The sequence below is a fragment of the Pimephales promelas genome, chromosome 6 (genome assembly GCF_988280905.1).
Source record: "Pimephales promelas chromosome 6, fPimPro1.hap1.1, whole genome shotgun sequence".
In the NCBI taxonomy this organism is placed as follows: Eukaryota; Metazoa; Chordata; class Actinopteri; order Cypriniformes; family Leuciscidae; genus Pimephales; species Pimephales promelas.
The window spans coordinates 31275543-31300184 of NC_142774.1; the positions used below are offsets into that span (position 1 = coordinate 31275543).

General features: G+C 36.3%; 1 protein-coding gene and 1 long non-coding RNA gene across 8 annotated transcripts in view; both read right to left on the reverse strand.

Annotated features, from left to right (window-relative positions):
* The window catches only part of fat1a (FAT atypical cadherin 1a), a 101742-nt gene that overhangs the window by 58192 nt on the left and 18908 nt on the right, over positions 1 to 24642 (reverse strand). For all 7 annotated transcript variants that reach the window (XR_016168903.1, XR_016168902.1, XR_016168901.1 and 4 more), the window contains exon 3: positions 5859 to 6173. Coding sequence is in view for 4 of the 7 variants with exons in the window: in XM_089132404.1 (XP_088988530.1) it covers positions 5859 to 6173 (315 nt within the window). In the remaining 3 variants the exon portion in view is untranslated. The remainder of the gene's footprint in view (positions 1 to 5858; positions 6174 to 24642) is intronic.
* Positions 7278 to 10650, reverse strand: LOC148978748 (uncharacterized). Its single transcript, XR_016168904.1, has 3 exons — positions 9589 to 10650; positions 8424 to 8536; positions 7278 to 8258 (listed from the first exon to the last, which is right to left on the reverse strand). It is a non-coding gene; the product is annotated as an uncharacterized LOC148978748 (long non-coding RNA).

Sequence of the window (24642 nt, forward strand, 5' to 3'; positions counted from 1 at the left end):
TTTTTTCAGCTTTAAAAATAGCAAAAATAACTGGATCCATTATATATTTCTATTAGATGTGTACTTACATTATCCTGACAGTTTCCACCAACTTTCAAATACGGAGAAATTTAGTTTAATTCGAAGACACGGGACGTTTCTTTATTTCAGTTTTGTCGCCCGTCTATGGCGTCATATAACCTTTGACTCTATTTCCTCTAACTTCCTGCGGAACCCGGCGAAACCACCAAACACAAAGGGGAACACTGGACTACCACCAAAAAAGCAAAGAAAACGACGAAGAAAAAAAGTAGTATGTATTTTACGCACTACAAGGCACACTTAAAAGCCTTTAATTTTCTCAAAAAACGACAGTGCGCCTTATAATCCGGAGCGCCTTATATATGGATCAATTGGTTAATCCAATTAACCAACCACGAACTCACGCTCGTGTCCATCTTATGCCCGCTTTGTCACAAGGCCAGTTCAACCTTGTATATATCAGGTTATGTGTGTCGAGCGCTCACTCTTAACAGACACACAAAGAGACCGAACAGACACACTGTCCCCGGCACTGCTCGTGCGTCACAGAAAGTCCATGTCTCCCCGTTCACAGTAACCGGGTCGCCTCATTCAAAAGCAACCAGCTGTTGCTGTCAGCGAGCCGCGCACATTGAATACTCATATGAGTCGGGCTGCGAATGTAAGTTACGTGCCCGCCCCAGCGCGCTCACGCTTACTAAATAAACGCCTCACTTCCGGCGTCGCGCACTCGCTACATTCCCTTTAGCCTTTAGCACATCTAGTGGATGCATAACATAAACCCAGTCAAACGTTTGACTGCAGTATCTTATGCGCCTTATAATCCGGTGACAAGCTAAATCTACAGAGAGATGCCGTATATCCGTATATTTTGTGAAACGATGATGTCATGTCATGATACCAGCTGAGCTGGTTGTCATTGACAGCGACAACAACACCCGTGAGCCCACGCTCTTTCCCGACATCATCAAAGTACGCCTTTTGTTATTATTTTAAATGAGTGACCTCTGTTGGCCAAAAATTACATACTGTACGTTTAAACTCTATACTCAATGAACCATTCATGGAAACCTTGTTCAATTATATACAACGCAGGTAGCTATGGTGTTATTGCAGCCTGCGATAGGGGTTACGAGTTAATAACTTCATTGCTTTAAGCCATATCGCATGAAGCAGTTTTAAGTGTTGCAACTTGCAAGGAAGTTTTGAATTTTTTTAAATGATTAACAATATTGTAGACTACAAGCTGATACAGCTTTGGAGCTGATACAAACTTTAACAGGTTTTGATATGCCAAGCTTGTCTGCTGCCTTCCCTGGGAAAAGAGTCTGTCACACTACACTTTTCTTTCTATTGACTTCCATTCATACAAATGCAGGAAATCAGAAACACAAGCTTGTGCAAAGTTCTCTACATTCCAAAGTTCAAGCTTGGTGAACTCTGACCAGTGATTTGCATCATGCGAAGCCCAATAGAACACTAGAACCTCACAGCGTGACCTCTTAACTTAGGGCTAGGTAACTCTGGCCCTGAAACACACATGTCTGTAGCTTTCTAGTAATCCTGAAGCCCTTGATTAGCTTGTTCATTTGTGTTCGAGTAGGGTTGAAGCTAAACTCTGCAGGAAAGTGGATCTCAAGGAACACAGTACCCATCCCCGTCTTTGATGAATTAAAAGAACTAACTTTAAAGCTGCTGGTTTGCAGCGTTGCATGAAAGTTTTTAGATTTTGTATTTATTATTTTGTTACATGTTCAATTTATGTTTTTTTTTAAAAGGCAACCACAGAGATGACACCATATCTTGTCTGTTGTGTGGCTGCCACATTCTTTTTGCAGAGGTCCCTGAAATCTGACCGAAATCTTTCATTTATTTGAGGTAGTGACTGAAGTTTTTCATTTACTTTTAAAGGTAGTGGCTGGAACCTTTCATTTCTTTTCTATGGAGTAAGGACAAAGTGAATGTTTTTACTTACATTTTCATTCTGAGTCAGTAAGCAGAGTCTTTCATTTTCCCTCTGAGCTCAAAACTCAAACAGTAGTGCAAGTAATCATGATAAAATGGGTTATACTCTTGGTTATTTTGAAATGGTTATTAAAGCAGGGAAAGCATTATCTTGTTCATTCATCACCAAATATAAGAAAATCGGGGCTAAAGGAAGTTTAACCAGACTAACCAATCAACATTGAGGCAGTATTATTTCTATAGTATTCATTTTCATTTTAGTTTAATTTGTAGTCATTTCATGTGTTTTTTTTTTGTGTGTGACATTTTTATTAGCTTTTAAAATATTCCTAGGTACCTTTATTTTTTATTTTTTCAGTTTTAGTTTTCAGTTAAATGTGTCTAATATTTACATATTTTATTTCAGCTTTATTACAAATTAATAAAAAACGATTTTTAGTATAGTTAAAATAGTTAAAATTTTTAGAAAACAACATCCCCTTTTTTCTTGTCTTTTTTTATTATTATTATTTTTTAGAAAAATTGTTTAAATAGATCATAACTAAGGTGATGTGATAAATATGATGTAACCAGGTCATGTGTCACAGATTTCCTCCATTGAATTTCATTCATTTACAGACATACTGTGCAGCTGTTTGTTATCTAGGAAGAGACGGACCCATCCCTTATTACTCCCAGGTATGTTATGTCTGAGTCCGTAAGTGTTTGGGTGGGTGAGAAGAACCCTGTGCTTTTAACAAACTATGTACCGTCTACATTACATACTGATATGATTGTACGAGATCAGTTATGCTTTGCAGAGCCTTTCCTCTAGAGGTCTGATATGCACTTGATGACAAAATATTTCAGGAACTTCTTTGACCCATCTTTGTTGATGACTATGAACGAATGACTTCAGAACATGAAACTAGAAGTATCGCAAAAAGACATTTCCTAAATAGAAGTCTTATTTCTTTCTTATTGTAACACACAAAAATGCACGTATAATCCACCCATCTGCCACTCCTGGAATGGTTAATATTCGACTGAAAAAATCTGACTGCCTCTCTTTTTTCCTCCCTTCCCTTTCTTTCTTTCCCTGGAGCGAATCCAAGTGTGGAACAGTTACTGAGAGAACACCGTCTGCTGGAGGACAAACCCTTATTTGGTCTGAAAACTCATTGGCCAATGCTAGCAAAAATAACCTTCACATTTGTGTATGTAACTACATGGGGAAAAAAGACCACACAAGTCAGTAAAACACTGTGAGAGAGGCTGGCCACCAACTTTCACAGACTGGCCAAAACCTTCAACTCAAATTAAACTTCAGGGACAGTTTCTCAGACTGATTGCTTTCAGGGTCACAAAAGTCGAACAATGCTTCAGTGGGATTTTCATTTCACATTCTCACTAAGTGGATTTGAAATATTGTGGATTTCAGAGACCTGTACCCATAGGAAAGACAAATTCACAAACAAGATTTCTTTAATATCTCAGTTGTTCCTCATAGACAGCAAAGGGAATACATTTAGAGCAAATGAGACTTTTGCTTAAGTTTGCATAAGATTTCATACGACCATAGTAATATCACACACAGAAGTTTGAGAAAAGATCTCAGAAAATGTCTCAAACTTCGCTCTGCACATTTCTCTTGAAATTCTTAATTTAGCTCAATACTCTTACTTTACACTACCGTTCAAAGGTCACCTTTTTTAAGAAATTGATACTTTTATCCAGCAAGAATGCATTAAATTGATCAAAAGTGAAAAATGTATTTCTATTTCTAATAAATGTGCTGCTTTATTGAACTTTCTGTTTCTATTCATTAAATTATCCTGAAAATGTTTTTTTTTTTTTTTTTTTTTTTTTTAAACAAAGCAACACTGTATAACATTGTGTCACAATTTGGTCTTGTCTCTGTCACATTTTGGTTTTGTTCATGTCATGTTCCATGTCTGTCATGTGATTCCCTGTTTGTCATGTGATCCTTCCATGTGTCTTGTCATTGGTTAATCGTCTGCTCATTGTTCACATTGTTCTTGTCTTGTCATTAGTTTTGTGTATTTAAGCCCTCATGTTTGGCACGTGTCTTAGTCAATTATTGTTTCCTGTGACCATTGGTCGTGTAAGTCTATGTCCATGGTTATGTTTCATGTTATGATCCTGTTATGTGTTGGTTTTGAATAAATACTGCACTTGGGTTCTCACTACAACTTGCCTCCAGTGGATCCTTACACACTGATATTAAGAATGTTTCTTAAGCACCAAATCAGAATATTAAAATGATTTATGAAGACTTCTTTCAAAAACATTATCGTTGAATCGTTCAGGGGCGGTACGATTTGTTTGGTGTAAATCAATAGTTGGCTCATTTTAGTCTGTTTTCTCTTCTCCTTGTGGGAGCAATAGGATTGTAGCCATTAGCTATCACAGTGTTCCTCAGTTAAGCTTTACAAGTTATTTGTTCTTAGAACTAAAACAAGTTCAGACAACAATGGTGGAGATATTGCAAGCGCAAGGTAATCTGACCTAACATGTTCCTGAAATGTCCTGAACTTAACGTGTGAATCATTTCAAGGTTTCCTACAGCTGCAGGTCTTTGAGTTTGCTGTTTGCACCTTTTTACGCCTGTTCTCTTTGGTATGCTTGCAAAATCATGTCCAACTCTACAGGGGAGAAGAGGATGAGGGAGGGAAACCATTGCTGTATAAAAAATTCAGTGTGGGTCCATTTAGTAAACCCCATATGCGTGCACGGTGATCCATGAAGAGAGTGAGAAAGAGAGGAGAGAGAGAAGGGTGAGAAAACGAGAACACGCAAAAGATCTGAGAGCACGTGAGTGTGCCTTTGTACGCTTATTCATTGAGCCTATGCTTCAGTAGATTTACATGTAAAAAACAGGTTAGGAACTGATGGCACTCAAAGAATCTCAGAAGACCATTAGGACGTAGCTATCCTATCTATTCCTGTCTGTTTGTATGTGTCCTGTAGATGAATGTCTACTCTATTGGACCATTTTCATTGTTCTGATGTAGCATCAAACCAAACAAAATCAGCTCTGCAAACCATGCTTGACTGGGAAATGAATTACTGATTTGAGTGTGACCTAAACAAATAATTAACAGAATTGCTGTTTGTTACCATACACAGTGTTTGAGCTCGGTAAGATTTTTAAAATGTTTTGAAAGAAAGTCTCTTATGCTCACCAAGTCATTAATTTGATTTAAAAAAAAAAATTCAGTTAAAACAGTATTATTATAAAATATTTTATCAATTTCAAATATATATTAATATATTTCTAGATTTCAAAAATGTAATGCTGATGTCATTAAGACTTCAGTGTCAAATGATCCTTCAGAAATTATAATATATTGATTTAGTTACATTTGTTATTATTATCATTTTTTTCAGGATTCTTTGAATAGAAAGTTTGAAGTAACATTTATTTTAAATATAGATTTTTGTATCAATTAACATTTTTACTGTAATTTTGACCATGTGTCCTTTCAGAATAGAAATATTAATATCTTAAAAAATAAGTATAAAAACAAAAGTGCATGGTTTCCTTTTAGCATCATAGCACAAAAACTAAAGCCTTTTGACTCAGATGCAATTAAAGTGTGTATGCTACACAAAAGTAAAATATTTGCTTTCAGCAAAATTTCAGCATTCATTTTATTCTTGAAAAAAAATGCAAAATGAATTCTGAGGTATTATTTGAGTGGTTAACCATTATGGGTGAAGAGATATTTAGAGATAAATCTGCCTTATATCTACTCTGACCCCGCAGTTGAAAAATTGTATTACCTCAAACATCTTACAGTCTATTCCTGTCAACCTTAGCACACTTAGCAGGACTGTAAGATAAAAACAAAGCACTTTGATACACTCACCAGTCTTAGGGTTGATGCTGAAGAAGCCCTGGGGGTTCCCGCTAGTGATCTTGTAGGAGAGCTTTTCACTGGACTTTGTGTCCGGGTCAAACGCCTCGATCTGGATGATGGAGACATCTTTGGGTGAGTTCTCCATGACAGATGGATAATAGACAGGTTCGGAGGTCTGTGGGGCATTATCGTTGACATCCTGAACATCGATGTAGACCTCCACAAAGGAAGACAGCGGGACCACACCACGGTCAGTGGCGTAGACCGTCAGCCAGTAGTGAGACACGGTCTCATGGTCCAGCAGTTCTTGTGTCCGGATCACACCTGAGGAGAACATGGACAAATCTTAGTGTCGTCTCCAGAAAACGAATCAACAGGCAACTTGAAGTTATTTTATTTCCGGTGTAAATTCTTATGTTGGTCATACTTCCAGAAAGAATAATCTGTGATTCTGAATGCCAGTATCCACACTCTCCTCAAACATTGTGTTCATCCGCGCTGTGCCGTGTCATGGGTGTTGAAGTACAACTCACGTGCTGCTGTTGATAATTCCGTTGATAATTTTGTTGATAATTGATAATCAAGTTGATAATTCCGCGAATTACTGCAATTGCAGATTTCGAACAGAGATGGCGACAAAGAGGAAAAACGCCAGACTGCAGCTTTAACGCATTTAACATTTTAAACGGGAAAATTTTTTAACATTTATTATTTTGTTACATTTAACTGCTTTTGAACATGAATTAACTAAACCTTTATAAATATTCCCATTTATGTCAATTTCACAACTGATTATTCCATATATTTTATTTTAAAGTGGCACTCCTAATCAAGCAGACATTTCCGGGAACTGAAGCCATTGTAGAAACACCTTAATCAAACATGTTTGTCACCAATGATTCATTTCCCAGGTGAAAAGGAAATATATTTAAATTGTATTTATTTTGATATACTTAATGTATTTTAAATGTACCGTATTAAATATGTATTAAATGTGCTAAATTGAAACAACTTCAAGTATATTAAGTGTATTTTAATATGTATTTAAGTTCAATTTTAAGGTAATAGTAATATATTTTATTATACTAAATTGTGCTAAAATGGAACCATTTTAAGTACATTTAATGTAATATAATAGCACTTATTTAAAGTGTATTTTAATACACTTTAAATCGACTTTAGAAATACAGCATTAGTATATTTTTAGCTTCACATTAATGCGTTCTGAGTATATTTTAAATATAATTTCAGCTTATTAATAATGTATTAGTAGAACACTATTGGACCCACTATTAACATATTAAAAATATATTTTTCCAAAAACCATTTAATATAAAAATAATATATTTTAATGTATTAAAAATACATTTAAACATTTGAATTCAACAAAACCCAATAAAAAAAATATTTCTACAAAACACACAAACACTCTTTGAAAGATAAACTTTAATGCACTACATCAGTAAAGCATTATGAAAACTAAACAAAATACATTAACATAAAATGCATTGATTTGCAGAGGTATTAAACAGAACAAAAATAAATAAATAAATAAACTAACTGAAAGGAGTAGTTCACTTTTGAAAAAACTTTTGGTGATAATTTACTCACCCCCATGTCTTCCAAGATGTCCATGTCTTTCTTTCTTCAGTCGAAAAGAAATTAAGGTTTTTGATGAAAACATTCCAGGATTTTCTCCATATAATGGACTTCACTGGGAACCAAACAGTTCAGGGTCCAATGGCTAACAGTCAATTTGTCGTGAAAGCATGAGAATTGGCTCAATTGCGAGAGTCTTGTGCTGAATGCTTGAGAGTTGGCAGCCCTGACAAATCTTTTTTCGAGTCAATTCATTCATTTCGTTCATTGAATGAACCTAATGACTCGGAAAAATATTTGTTAATTTTGATGAACGAGTTCAAATAGGAAAATCATGAACATGCATAACAGAACAGAGCAAGGCGACCATTTGAGCTTATAAAACTTAAACTTGTGGGTTTTTTTTTTTTAAATGACCGATCGTTTCGCTTGATAAGACCCTTATTCATCGTCTGGAATCGTTTAAAGCCCTTTGAACAGTTTGCACAGAAACTGTCTTTTGGACCTTGAACCGTTTGGTCCCCAATGAAGTCCATTATATGGAGAAAATCCTGAAATGTTTTCATCAAAAACCTTAATTTCTTTTCAACTGAAGAAAGAATGACATGGATATCTTGGCATGGGGGTGAGTAAGCTATCAGCTAAAGTTTTTTTTTTTTTTTTTTAAAAGTGAACTAATCCTTTAAGTCAAACAAAGTGAAATACAATAGCAAAAAGTAAAGTGGCCAAATCTTGAGTAAAAAGAGAAGTTCGTGACTTGTTCAGTCTGCCATAGACTCTTTTGGGGACATCAGAAACACCGAGGGAAATCTGGCAAGAATAAAAAAAAACAAGCATTAGTATAAACTTGTTCATTTATAATTCTAATAAAAAGCTGTCACTTTGTTACTTAATTCAGAACACTTAATGCACAAAAAGTCAGATATAATTATTATAACAAATAGGATTTTTCTTTATCATAAAGAATTTTCTAACCATTTCTGAGGTTTCAGGAAGACACAGCTCAGATGATCTTGGGCTTGAGCTGAATGAACCTCGTTTCATGGACTCCAGGGCCTCTTTGAGAGATGCTAATATCCCTGGAAGCTCTATAAGAAAAAATAAAGTCGCATGTTATACAAAGTTAGGGCAGAAAAAACACTAGTTTGTGTTCTTCATATATAATTTGTATTTTGTTTAAATGGTGAAACATATTTAATGAACCATTACTGTAACTTCCACCCTATTATTAAAGTAATTATTCATTATTAATAAAGACAGAACGTTCTATTGAAAGTTACAAGTTGGTGACAGCTGATAACGCCTTGATTAAATGTAAAAAAGCTGAATACCACTCATAAAATCATATAACACAAAACACAATTATGTGATTGCATAATTCAATGCATAATCAGGCAAAATACATATTCATTTTTCAAATACGTGTTAATATATATAGGTCACTTAGTTACTTAGCTGCTACATGAAACACTATTGCCTTTTTTTTGTTGTTTTTCACCAACAAAAAGTTACAAATCAAGAGGATCAACTACTACTTACTCGACTTGACCTCATCTACTCACGGTTGGGTTTAATAAAAAAAATGTCTTTGCAATGTGCAAATTCCTTGGCTAGGCTAAATATTAAATATAAAATCTCTCATTTCATTATTTAACATCATTTTAATTTCTCAGTGCAAGATATTTAATAATTGGTTTTGTGAAAGCTTATAGTTGGTGATTACAACTTAATTTATTTATCGAATTGACATGAAAACTGACAGCCTACTAATAATTAATTAGATTTTACTATGAATTAAATATCACAGATGTGAAAGTTTTATTAGAGCTTAAAATATATTATAATATTTAAAACACAAGAAGTTACTTAGGGACAATCAAGCCTGTCGTGTAATCACCATTAATAACCTTTTTTCTGCAAACACAGTGTGCAATGTTTTTATAGTTGTATTATGTCACTGTCTAGATCTATAACAATTAAGTTGATAGACGTCAATGGATAGACGATAACTCGCTTTAGTGTCAAATCAACAGAAACGCCAGTAATCCACAGAACATCGTCATCAACTTCTGAAAATATTTTCTAAACCCAAAGTGAGAATAAAGCCAATTATACTAATCACTTAAACTAATAAACTTACCACCAAGAAGTAAGATCTTTTCTGGCAGTATCTTGCTCTGTCCATGTCGTGGCGGCGCAGCTCTGCGTTGTCCTCTTCACTGCTAAATTGTTCGCGGGAGCTGACGACCTGGTAATCTGCTCGTGTGTTCTCTCAATATTAGATCGGTGCTATCCACATTCACTAGGTCCGAGCCAGTGAAATAACAAAGCAAAATTTGGAAAATACATGATTTCTGTTGAAATATCCGAAGCTATAATGGGATACCACAGACAGTCAGTATCCGCTGTCTGCGCCCCGCCCAACATGTAAGTTCAAATGGCAGTGTGTGATTGGACAATTGCCGGCAAGCTTGTTTTGAAAAGATTGGCTCTGATTGGTCCAAATGAATGCAACTGGAAATATTAACTAACATCCACAAAAAAAGAAACAACTCTGTTTATATAAACCTAACATGCTTATTAACAAGTTTTTTTTAATTAATTTTGGCTAAACAAATGTAAGAGTCAAGCTTTAAGAAATTTATTTTGTTTTTCTAGTATGTACACCTGATCTTTTATGTTGATGTGTGCAAGTACTGGTATTCACTTGTTTTGTGGAAAAGACTATTTGATTAATTAATGCAGAAGTATAGAAGTGCATTACTTGTTAGTCAAATTTTAGTGCTTTTCATAATTATAACAAATTAATTTAAAAAAGTTAAACCTAAAACACATAATATAAAGTGTGAAATACATATGCATTGAGTTAAGTGTTGGTAGTATTACAAAAAGTGTGTTAGTTTTTGGTATATTTCTTAAAAGCTTAACTGAGCACATATTTATAATTAAAGTGCTACTTCTAGTCTTTGTAGAAATATACAATTAATTTCGATACATGTTTAATTGCCTTCATGTTAGGAAGGGAATTAAAGGGACTTGAATTTTTAAACTTGAAGTGAACACAAAAAATACTTTAATTTAGCAACAAGTATGCTTTCTGTAAATACACTAAAACTTCACTAAAACTATGTTTGTTTTTAGCATATTTCTAAAAGTGTAATTAAGTGTATATTTATTAGCATTGCGTTTCTAGTAAAACATTTTTAAATATAATTAAAATATGTTTGTATTTAGCATATTTCTTAAAAATGTAATTAAATACCAATGTACTTCTAGTACACTTTTTAGAAACATATTTAAAGCATGATTGTCATTAGCATATTTATTAAAAATATAATTAAGCACACATTTATTACCAATGTACTAATAATATACTTTTTTAGAAATACATTAAAAGTATGCTTTTCTATAGTGTATTTCTTAAAAGTGTATTTAAACATATATTTATTACCAATGTACTTCTAATATACTTTTTAGAAATACATTTAAAGTATAATTATCATTAGCATATTTATTAAAAATATAATAAAGCATACATTTATTACCAATATATTACTAATATACTTTTTATAAATACATTAAAAGTATGCTTTTCTATAGTATATTTCTTAAAAGTGTATTTAAACATATATTTATTACCAATGTACTTCTAATATACTTTTTAGAAATACATTTAAAGTATAATTATCATTAGCATATTTATTAAAAATATAATAAAGCATACATTTATTACCAATATATTACTAATATACTTTTTATAAATACATTAAAAGTATGCTTTTCTATAGTATATTTCTTAAAAGTGTAATTAAATATATATTTATTACCAATGTACTTCTAGTATACTTTTTAGAAGTATACTAAAATGCAATAAAATACATTTTTAGTACACTTTAAATAAGCATGTTGTAAATACAAATGTATTATAAACACACTATTTGTATTTCAAATATATTTTTAATACATTTAATACAACGTCTTTTTCACCTGGGTTATTCTGCAACATGTACTAAGATAAAGTGATATTTGGCTGACCTTCATCACAAATGAGTATAAATCACTTCATACAAGTTGTATTTCTTTCTCTAACTCTCTAAAACCTGAAGTGGACCTTTAAATAGCATTTTGACTGTTCACAGCCACAATATCCTCTACCCATCATGCTTTGCCGACAATAATGGTATCCTCGGAAGCAGATAAGTGGCTCTGATATGTTTAAGTGGGAACCTAATACCTCCTATAGATCGTCTTATGGTCCTCTAAGTGTACAATGCCTTTATTAAACTTGCTCGCTTTGAGCCAGTCACCTGTTCGGCTCTACCTTGCAATCTCAAAACATTAGAGATGTTTCACATGTGTGCCGCATTGCACTCAGCTGTGTCAACAGTCTGCCTATTCACTGCCATAAAGGAATGAGAAGGGGGAGAAAGAGGAGGCCGTCAGAGAGCAAACAGCAGGTCTGCATACAAAGAGCAGACGAATCCATCACATATGATGGCGAGAGAGTGAGAAAGCAAAAAGAGCCTTGGACTGTGATCTCTATATTTTTTTCCAGTCCATACACACTAGGGTAAAAAGGTGTGGCATAATTTATGTCGAAGAATTATTGTTTTATTGCGTATATTACTGTATATGACTTATATTTTATTGTATCATACTGAATAAATCATAGGCTTGTTTAAGGGCAGTAAAGATGTGGCTTGCCTGAAAGGACCTGTAATGTTATCAGTAGCCGAGTGATCTCATCGTTACTCAGGGCAGGCATGTGGGGTGTGTGTGAATGGAAAAGAGAGCTAGAAAGACACTCCCTGGCCAAAGTTTAATGCTGCCAGAACAGGCAGGTTCCTGTTGTTTAAAACTTGATCCGATTAAACCTGAGCACATGAACTTAAAGATTCTTAGTTGGTTAAGAAATCTTTAGATCCGGTGTTGTTAATGTTGCAAACATTTCAAGAATAAAGTCTCATTCACTAACTCGCCAACTTTAAGCCAGCTCAGCAATTTTTTGTTTAGTTACAAAGTATAATTATGACATACAAAACGAGGAATTGACAATGTTATCCTGTTTGTTCCAGAGCATTTTTTTTGCAAAGTGCATTGCGCCAGTTCTTGTTCTTTGTCTTCTCAACTTGCTCTGCTGGGCTTTAGCAAACTCAGAGGACTAGCTGGAGCCTCAAGGGGGATAAGTGTGAAAGAATAGACTTACTGCTTATAAAACAGACAAGGAAAAATGCCTGCTTTTTGCAGCTCGGGCTGTTTTATTTGACCTTTTGGGCCTTCATTTTCATTCATCATTGATCTGTAACACCTGACATTATGAATAGCTTAAGGCTCTAATATAGGAGGTGAGAGAAAGGAAATGGATAGCTCACTTCATTTTGCCATTGGCTATCAGTGTAAGGTGGCCCATAGATCAGCACTGTAAAAACTCGGCAGAGTTAATTCTTGAAGAAGGAACATGCATAATAAATGAGGAATATAAAACCGTTCAAAAGCTTGCAGTCAGTTTTTATTTTTTAGAGAATCTTTTAAAGAAATTAATATTCAAATTCAATTGATCAAAAGTGACAGTGGATAAGTTTGTCAATGTTTAAATAAATGCTGTTGTTTTTTTATTATTACTTTTTTGCATTTTTGATCAAATAAAAGCAGCCTTCATGAGCATTTCGTTTTATTTATTTATTTATTTTTTTTTTGTTGATGAAGCAGCGTTCATGTCGCAGCACAAATAATGTTCGATGAGTTACAGCCAACATAATTTGAATTCTCAGGGCAGGGATTTGTCCAAATCCCTAACCACAAGTACAAGCAATAGTAATTGTGTTTCTTGCCTTTGCAACCTAATAAATCATCTTTAACAGTAAGGTTGTTAAACTAAACTTTGCAAAGGATTATTTAGCACTGAAGATTAACTCACATGTGTAGAGGTTTAAGTATATTGAACTGAGGGTGAGTGGAGAAATTGTTTGTGCAAGACATTTATAAAAAACAATTACTTGGTTGGCGGAGAATGAAGAGTGACAAAGACAAATGAGTGTGTGTAAGCGGCTAGCAGGGTATAAGAACATGTCAAATAGAGTCAGAGGCGCTGAACGATAGATGTGGATGAGAAAGAGATGGTAGGAGAAGAGAGAAAGGGCAAGATAAAGAATGAGCTTTGTCTCTGCCAAACAACTTCCCATGCTTGAGTGCTCATTTGGATGAACAGAGGATACACACAAAAGAAAGCTGTTCCTTCAAGCTCAAAAGGCCGCTGCTGTAAAAGCAGTGACTAGGATGATGATTTCACCAACAAGCACACTCCCACTATAGCCTCTATACTTTTGACATTTCTGAGACTTACTTAGAGAGGCAACTAAGTTTGCAAGCCAGATTTGAATGCACACCAATTTACTAGATATTACCAGATCCATTTTAATGCTCAGGACTTTTAGTCTTGGTTGTCCGCCACTAAATGATGCACAGCAAAATTACAGTTGACAAACATTATTGCACACAAAACTTTTCACATCATCTTTTAGGTTTCAAAAACTTTTATTTTTAAACACGAGCCCTTTACATTACCAACCAATCCTGACTGAGAAGAAGCTATGGTTGTAAAGAAGCTTCAGGCATTATTCAGAGTTAGAGCTCACACTTAAGTAATGGTATAATCCCCAGCACATGAGAGCAACGAGGAGTTTTAAAACACACTCTGTACTGTCTTTTATTGTAATGATTCATTCTGTGGATTAAAGTTGTTCATAGGTATTCTGCCACACCTTTAAATCAACTGAGGTTGAGGAAGTTGAGAAACCAGCCCTGAAGCTACAGTATATAATATGATGACAGAATTAAAGCAGAGCTTTCTTTCTGGCTTCTTTGTCTGTTCATTTCTTCACCCTGAAGCGAGGCATTTCACAGCTACCTGAGCGCCTCAATGAACAATGAGAACCGCTCGCACTGACTCAACATGGCTGACCTTGCACATAGGTGTGTGTGCATATTTGTGTGTACAAAGAGAGACAGAAAGGAAGCAAATTTCATTCTCAGACTGGGTTGACATCCCCAGAGACTGATTAGATCATGATAAGGCTATAACTACACTTTCTCTACACTGGAGGTAACAAACATGGACAGTTTCTGATCTTGACTTGACATGTTAAAGTTCGGACTTGGTTGAGAGTATTAAGAGCCATAAAGATGGGAATGTTAAGTGGATTGGGGAATAGCAAAGCCTCCATGCTCCCTTCCCTTTTCTAATGTTTCTAAACTTTCCCAAAATGTGGGTCAGTGAGGTCTCGTCAGAAGTAGATTGAGTTCTCCGACATGCTGTGTGCTGGTGGCCATGCGACCGAATCCAGCTTGGGTCAACCCAGCTTGGGTTCCAGATCTTTTCCCTATTTTCTACAGTCTGTCACTTGAAATCATAACATATGAACGTCATCCATCATAAAAATATGAATTATTTTAATATAATTTTTATTGTTTTTGAAAGAGGTTATGGTCAACAAAGCTGCATTTGAAGAAAAATACAGCAAAAGTACCATTTAAAGTACAATTTAAAACACCTTTTCTATTTTGATTTATTTTAAAATGCGATGTAAGTACATCAGTGATTGGTGGACAACCTAAAATAGAAATAATGTGAAAACTGTGTTTTAAGAGTTTACTTAAGTCTACAGGGCTAAAAGTGTCCATGATAGCAAATGAAACAGTCCTATGCATCAAAAAACCCTCTTTTCTTTGATGAACACACTTAAAAACACATGGCAAATCTTCAATTTGAGATAGGCTTGCTGCGACCGTCAGTGTTGCAGGTGTTACACTAACTCAGTCTCATCCCAAAAAGTCATATAACTGACGTCTTGGGACATTTTTTGACCGTACGTCAATATCCGCCTTTTTAGGGCCCCCTTAAACGTCGGTAGATGGCGATCCCGGGCCGTCATACAACTGACGCTTTACCTTTAACGTCAGTTAGGTGACGGGTTAGGTTTAGGGTTAGGTTTAGGTCTGGGGTAGAGTTAGGATCCCATAACCTCATCTACTGACGTTTAAGGGGGCCCTAAAAAGGCGAATATTGACGTATGGTCAAAAGACGTCCCAAAACGTCAGTTATATGACGTCTTGGGACGAGACCGGGTTGGTTACACGCTGTTCAGCGCACACTGATTACATCACCTGACCACCACGTCGACACCACCACCCACCACCGTTTAGAATTTTTTATAGTAATAAAAATAATTTATTTCAGTTCGAGAATAGACTACAACAAACTAAAGGCCTGTCCACACCGGGACGAATTTCGCACGCGATATTTGACGACGTTTAACACCTCATGATTAAACAATGGCCGCCAATGTGAGTGTGCACACCGCCACGTAAAACGGCACGCGTTAAAGCGTAATTTTTTAAAAAATGCCTCAGGTTCGTTTTTCAATTAATGACGAATAACGTGCGCTGATATTCGTCCCTTTGTGTACAGGCCTTAAACTGAACGCATCTGCTCAATTCAGCATGAGCCGAAAAAGAGTCGCAGGACAGATCAGCAGCAGGAGTCAGATTTCATTTATAAGAATGGTAAATGCAGTGCTTATTAATTTTGTTAAAGGGGTGGTTGATTAAGATTTCAATTTTCTAACTTTAGCTAGTGTGTAATGTTGCTGTTTGAGCATAAACAACATCTGCAAAGTTACAACGCTCAAAGTTCAAAGCAAAGGGAGATATATGCTTTTAAAGAAATTGTTTTTTAAGGGCTACAACAAACGGCTGGTAGCGACATTTCTCACAGGTTAGACATGACATCACAGGCCCCTACAATTTACATAAACCACGCCACCCGGAACAGGCAGTCCATTTTGAGAAGAGGAAGAATTGTTGTAGTCTAGAACAATTGTGAGTCAGCTCAAACTATAGCATCCATCTATTGCATCTCACTCATGCATCTCACAATAGTTCCTATGTGAGCGATTCATAGATTATCATGACAGAATATGCTAATGGCCTCTATGCACGGCGTTATTTCCGGTGAAGGTGTAAGGATGCTCGATAACTTCCGCTGATCATAGAGTCCAATGCAATACCGAGAATTTATATTGAATTTATACTCCATGGTTATACTAATGAAACGTTAGTCACAACAACAGATAAAACAGACACCCCTCGTTGTGTTTATGCTTCTTTTTAAAATTATATTAAATAAACATAATAACTATATATAAAATTACATCTAAACGTATGTACGTTTCGTTTCAAAGACGGGAGGACAGTAAATATTGAAGACTCTGCCATAATCCCGTTTTCTCCGGTTTTCCTCCGCTTTAATCTACACAACCGGAAATGGACGAGCATCCTTACGTCAAATGCGGAACTTATGCGTGCATATAGCCCATTGAAGATAGTTAACTCCACATCAGCAACATAAATTCATAAACTAACCATTCATAGATGTCCTGTTGCATTCTACATGTTGTCACTTCTTGTTCTCTCCATCTTTATCTGACTGAGGTTTAAACATAAAATACAGAACAGTTTCTGACATTTTAGTGTGAATCTGCGTGGGGTAATCGGAGCTGCTAACAAACACAAGCTCTAGAAACTCCACCCACTGTGTCGGGAGCAGCTGCTCAGGTGCATTTAAAGGGTCAGACACAAAATGGTGCATTTTTGCTAACCCTTAAAAAGTGACTTTAACATGCTATATAAAAATATCTGTGTGGTACATTAAGCTAAAACTTCACATACACACTCTGGGGACATCATAGATTTATTTTACATCTTATAAAAAGGGCCTCATACCACCCCTTTAATAAAAGTTCTGTTTAATATAAGCAAGCTTGTCATTGTACTGTTTTGTTGTTGTGTTTTTGTTAAGAATAACAATGAACCCACCATTCCAGCAAATGCCATCCCTGAATTGCCACTAATTAATGATAATGCCCTTAAAATGCAGATGGATGCAAGTGCATTCATAAGCAATTTAAAAGCAAGGTGGAAAACAGGGAAAAACTACAACATCCCACCCACCCCCATGGCGCCAGTGATGTCACGCGTCGATTATCCAGTGGGAAAATTTCCTCACCGTCACGTCCCTAGTTTGGGAAATTGCAGGCATATGAAGAGCTGGCAACTGCACCAAATAAGAAAGCCAGAAAAAGATTACCGAAGTTGTCAAATAGAGGATTATGAAATGTTAAACCCTGTTTATCCCTAGTCCTCATTTTCAGAAAGAGACATGTTGCCTTCAAAAAACTGTCAATATCATAATTTTTGGATGCGTAATAAGCCTTAGCTCCTGTAAGCGCATTTGACGTTCGCTGAACTCATGTGAATATCATCAAAGCGAAGCCTAACTCTGAGCAATTCTCTGACCTTCAGAGAGTGACTCTACAAGGCTTTCACATATGTAGTGGAGGAGATGGAAGCAGAGGGATAAGTTAGGGCAGCTTAAGACTTGTATTCCCCTGGTCTGCACTTTAAAAAGCCATACGTTTCTCTTTGAACTGGCTTGGTTAATTCTGTTTGCCGGGTTCCTGCATTCCTCAACCTTCTTAGGCCTCCTGCTCACATGCTTACATAAACTTTCTCAGCGATTTTTCTCTCCACCTCCCGTTTCACTCTTTTTCTTTCCCGAGACTCCAGAGAAATATTTGAGATTCCAGTGTCAGAACCAAGAGTATTATAAGGGAACCCTCAGCTAAGCTCCCATCACCACCCCCCTTTCCCAACTTTAATCATATCATGCTCTTGGTTCCCAGAGTTTTTTCATGGGCTTTAAAAGGGCTCTACCCCACTTCACTTTAGGGATTTAAGGGCGGCACAAGCCTTGAGGAATACTTGTACTACAAATTAATTCAATATTACTTCATAAAACCATGAATATTATCAGGGCTCAATAGCTGTATGTCTTTCAGTTTGCCTGACTAGGCCATTATAGTTTGTTTCTTGTCCTGCCAAGTGCCAATATTTTCCTTGACCTAAGCACAAATTTAACATTTAGTTTTAATTTTTATTTTTACATGTAGCAAAGAACTAGCCGCGCGAACATCTATCCGTGCGCTTCTTCCATCGAGGCTTGTTTGCGAGAGGTGGGAGCTATAGCCACGAGCGCATGATTTAAATATGACAGAACAGGCATACTGTAAAACTGCACGAGGGAGAGAGAGCAAGACAGCGCTAGTGTTATTAAAAGACGTGAGAGTGCTCCGCGGCGGGGCTCTCTCTCTCTCTCTCTCTGCTCGTTTGCGCCCTGTCAAGCGCACCAGCCATTCTATTCTACATCACTCACCCATCAAAAAAGCGGACGATCTGACAGGTTTTAGAAGATTAAATACAACCTGAAAATAAAAAAGCCTTTATTCACCCAAACCTGTCGCCACACCAGGCGTGCAAAAGAGACAGGCGTCTATTTAGGACTTGGCTACTATTTGTATAAGTTTTACAGTAAGTTACTCTCGCAGAGAGAGCAACCTCCAGCATAGAATGCGGTTTAGCATCGGTTCAGTTTTTGGTTTAATCTGCCCTACTAATTTAACGAAATGTATATCAGTTCATGGTTTGTGTGTGTATAAGAGAGAAAGAGAAAATATGAGTATTTCATTGAGACTTGAGATTAAATAAACTGGTTAAGTATTGTAGATCTTGTAGTATTAATTTCCACATGCAGTTACACATTGTCGGTTAAAAACAAAAAAGTGGCTGGTAAAAATATTGAGTGGCTGGTGGACAAAAAAGTTAATTTCCATCCCTGGGTGACAATGATATATACAAAGTTTGGTGTCAAAATGTGAATGCATTTTAGAGAGGCCTGAATAGTCATTTTGGCAGTATGCCTCAAATTTGATGCTGTGGTATACAGAAACAGTTTCATCTATCATCACAAAATCCATCCATTTTAGTTGTCACGGTCTGGAGATGACGCGATTCAATTTTGGTGAAAATCAGACCAACGGTCTAGGAGAAGTTAGAAAAAGAAGGTTTTAAAAGAAAATAAAGATGGTGGACAGGAAGTTCATCCAAATACGCCAATCTTGGTATCTGTATCTCTTTTTGGAGTGACTAAAAGAATCTAATAAGACCAGTGTCATTACAATAGGCAAATTTATTCAAAGGTTATTAGCATTTTTGAAAATTAAATTTACCAAAAGGTGGCACTGTCTCGTAAGCTGTTTGTACCGACCCAAACCGAGTTTCGTAACAATTTGTTCATCCATTCAAAAATACAGTATTTTAGAACTTAATTCAAAATAGTGACATCAAAATGGCAGATCAGGGAAAATTGGATATTAGTCGACTCGGCATTAGGCTACGCCCTGAATCTAACGAGACAACTTTTATGGTTTTTGTACAAACCGATCAGATGTTATGAGCAAAAATAACAATTTTTCATATTTCCGGACCAGTAGGTGGCGCTACGCCAAACGCTGCATGTAGTCTCAGGTCATGCTTGTGATGTCATCTACCAAGTTTGGTTTGAATACGATTAAGTGTTGCGGAGACACAGTCTTACGTGTTTTCGCAAGTGCTACATAAAATTAGTTAGCGCGTTTATCAAAAACGGTTTGATGAATCATCTGGAACTTTTTTTGGGACTGCCTGGAGATGATCTGGTGCAATTTTCGTGGAAATCGGACAAACCGTCTAGGACGAGTTCGCAAAAGTAGGTTTTTTGGACAATTCAAAACGGCGGACATATTTTTATGACACAAATATGTGTGATTGAATCATCATGAGCTCAGGAATCAGAGGAAAAAAGATTTTGTTGATAGGCCTTACGGTTCAAAAGTTATTAGCATAATTTGAGTGAAACTTTGGACAGGTGGCACTAGAGGCAATGAGTTAGAGACACCAAAATTGGTGTATTTAATATTGTATTTAATATCAGAATGTCAAACCAAAACAACTTTCCAGCAAACGGTTATATGGGCTGCCATAGACGCCCAGTCGGAAGAAGAAGAAGAAACGGAGGAATAATAATAAGAACCAGAACAGATAAAATAGGTGCCTCCTCACCTTTGGCGCTTGACCCCTAATAATAATACTACATTATAATTAATACACTTTCTTTTTTTAAAAAATATTGTTTTGTTTTACCTAGCGGACACATTCATAACCCAATCAAAGAAACCCAAATATTTTAAGTTTACAAGGAATTAAAATGCATTTAGGCCAGCCATAATGTTATATGAACGTTATAACTTAAAAGATAAAAGATAGATAGATAAAAATCTATAAATACTACTGTGGGAAAAGATGCATGCATTCCAGACTCCAAAATTCTCTTGGAGACAAACAAAATCCTAGTTTAGAAAAAGGGACTGCCACTGCCAAGGTTATCGGCCTCTAATAGCGGATTGAGGAAGCAATTAAAGAACGAGTGCTTGATGACTTTAACAAACACTGTGGCACACAATAGCCATCTTATCTGCAGGGCATCCTGGACAAGTGATTACGGGCTTGCGGAGCCTCTTAGTCAACCCTCTATTTCCGCGTTACGCATCATTGCGTTTTCACTATATCGCCCTGGCTAACAAAGCAACTACCAACCTAACTTGCACTAAAAAACAGCTTCTAACATCTGGCTGGAGGGAAAAATCGTACTTAGGAGGAGCAGAATGATTTGACCAGCTTAATATAGTGTCCTGTCTCGCTCTACAGATCACACTAATCTCATCTTAAAACCAGAGAGCGTGTGGAAATCACATTTGCAGAACAACAACAGGTAAGTTATAAACATGTACTTTGCATGTATTGAGATTTGTCAATGAACGAGTTTTTTTTTTTTTTCTGCCTGTTTTAGCCTATTAATTCCAGCAGAGAGCTTCTTTTGACACTTGCCCAGACAGATCCTATTGTCCAGAAGACCTCATGTTTTTGCAGAGGCCTGGCAGTGAAAGCGGCCTGTTTGTTTAAATATCATGTTTGCACTTTAAGCATGCTCTTTCCCCCCTGAATTGACTCCAATCTCTGAGCCCTTCCTGATAAAGAGCGTCTGTCCTCCGTTATAACAACATTTTTTCGAAGCATGAAATAGCTGCCCAGTGACATAGTCGGCACTGGCATTATCACTAGGCCAGCACATTAGCGTCCCAGTTCATGCTGGAGAGCTTTTCTCTCCTCTTTTGGGAAGCCTGATAAGAGTATGAAGTGAGAGTGTGTTTCATACAGGGTGCTGTCTTGACATTTTGAAAGCCTCACTTATTTTTTTCCTCTTACTTTTCTATTTATATACTTGCGCTCCTTGGAGTGTTTCTGTGTGGTGAAGATCAAAGGCGTTTAAAATATTGAAGGGAGGAGTCTGGTGAGGCAGTAAAACACAGGGAATAGAAAAGTCATTTGGTTCAAACCCCAGATGTTTGACTCTTAACTAGGCTCCTAATTACACCTTTACACATAATTACGAACGTGAATTTATACATAACCGTTATCTAGGGGCAAAGCTGCGCAATTGACATTCCAAAACAAACACAGACACAGTAATGTCGGTTTGCATGCATAAGAGTGTTCAAATCAAATGAACCAGTCTAAGACGTGTGTTTAGTTATTTCGCAGTGAGTTTACAATGCCAGAATTATGACTACAAATCTGAAAATGTGCAAAGTCGAAGTGAAAAAAGACCATTACTACTGTTTTTGAAGTTCCACACCACAAGTATGCATGATTACCGTAATCGATATAAAATCGCAACAGTGATATGGCTTACTGCTATTATCATAGTGCAAAGACTGCGATTTAATTAAAAAAATATATGAGCACCGTGTTTCAGAGTGAAGCATGGGACTGTGTACTTTTACATACAAACAGCTTATGATCTGGTGTTTCAGAGCGATTTGGTTCTCAGTAAATGCTGCTGCCCACAATCTCATTTACCTTAAAGGGCTCCCTGCCTGTGGTTTCAGCCAAAACAAAAGCTTGATTGTTTAACGTTTAAAAAAAAATAATTGTACTGTAAAATTAATTATTATTATTAGAGCCAGACTGATTTATCGGTCTCGGCAGTAATAATGGCCGATAAATGAATATTTTAAAAATAAAATAAAAACGGACAAAACACGCTTCACGCTTTAATTGAATAACAATTAAAAGAACTTCCCCATCAGTTCTCTTAACTCAAATAAGCATGACAAAATTTGTGACTATCATGTCCAGTTTTGCTGCTGTTAAATAAGCCGAGAGTGAAGCGGAATTAGCTAGTAACGTTACGTTGTTACAGTGTAGTTGACTGACTGTCCTTTTAACTTTTGACTATGTGACTGAAGTATTTCTTTAATAGCGCGTGACAGTTATAGCAATGAGACGTATCATCTCTCCTTGGCCTGTTATGTTGAAAATGTATGTTTTACAATTTGCAGTATGACATTATCCATTGCAAAATTATGGCTCATCATAGACTAGCTAACCACAAAGCTAGCTAATGCCACTATCATCAGTCTGTTCTGTTGTGACAATAAAAGAAACAAGTTTATTTTTAAAATGCTTTATATTATTTTAGTTAAAACTCATTAATAACTTCAAATAGCTAATGTTAGGGAAATCTGTTAATATTTTGTTGCGCGTTTTTGAAAAAATAAAATAAAATAAATATCGGCCGATATATCGGAATTTCGGATTTTGCATTGTATCGGCCTTCAAAATCCTTTATCGGTCGGGCTCTAATTATCATTATCATTATATTTGCCTTAAATATCAAGCACATGAATTCCATCAAACCAGAGTAATGCTTTGTACATAAATGGACAATGCAATGATTTATTATCCATTTGTTCAAAATGCATATAAAACACAATACATTTATCTAAATGGAGGTAGCGGTTAAAAAAACAGGTTTTGAGCAAAAACACTGTAGTGTCGCTAAATGCTCCATGATGCAATGATTTGTTGAGCTTTTGTAGCAAGCTGTTATGATTATCTGTCGAGCACAGAATCCCAACAGTGAAATAAAAAGCATTCATTCTCATTTCTCATCTCTGACCTCTGCGTGGAAAAGCCATGGGTGTGACATTCATAGTCCCAGGATGTGCAATTCTAAATGCCAGTTAACTTTGACGCACAGTCAGATACAGTTTGGGAGCAGATGCATCACACAGTTTGTCTAGCGTCGGTGGTTAGCTCTGGTTTCACACTCTGCATCCACCAGCGCCGTGTTTACATCAGCTGTCACTCGCCTTCGATTCTCATTATAAAAATTTGTGACATCACGGGGAAACAGTGAGTGCAACAACAACACCCATTGGGAATTGGTATAGCTGAGAGCTGGACCGTGGCATATGGAATTTGAGTATGAAATATTGGGCTTAACGTCCAAACATCAATCCTGCAGCACACAAGTCTAAAACTATTCCATTGCTGGTTTGTTCTTGGCATAGTTGATCTTCTTTCGCTCAACTGACTTTTATTTAGGGAACATTGAAATAACAAGAGTTAACATCAGCTCAAGTTCCCAAAAATGGGACCTGATAGTTGGAGACGGCAGTTGACTTTAACAAGGGAAAGTGTGCTTTTCATTTAGCACCCTACAATCAACTCCTGATCCTGCATTCCAGAAACTGGTTGCCCCAGCAACATGGCTAAAGCAGAGACTACATGGAGTCAGTCATATACCCTCCGAAAAAAAGTGGAAAAGTAGTAGTCACACTTCTGAGAGATGAGAAAAGACGATGATATGGCAAGATGCACATAGAAAAAAATAGTAGTCACACAACAGGCTCAATATTTTGACATTTAATTGTAAATGTACAAGAGTGAAAAAGAAAGCCAGAGTAAAAATGTGCCAGGTATGCTAAGAGAATCATGATAGGAGAAAAATCTCGCTCATGACCCCTTTCTTTAAGATGACCCCCTTCTCCCTGCACGGGCCAACTGATAGGTCGCCAAACATGAGAAGACAAAGCCACCAGCACATTCCTCTGTTATCTGGCATCAGAAAGAATCAGCCAACCTTTCTAGCCACACGAAGGGCATATAGGGGCATATAGGAAAGGCATATAGGGCTACACAGAGTAGCACATGCACATTCTCATACTAGTGCTTTGTACATCAAACTTATTCACAAGTACCATTCAGGGCTCGAATTTTGCCGCAGGATTGTGGGTGTTGCGTGTAATTCTAATCATTCCTGCAGGTCTCTCATTTATAATGCGGGATATTCCCTCAATCGTAATCCACACAGATTAGAAAATCAAATCATTCTTTTGACAACTATTACAATTATAAC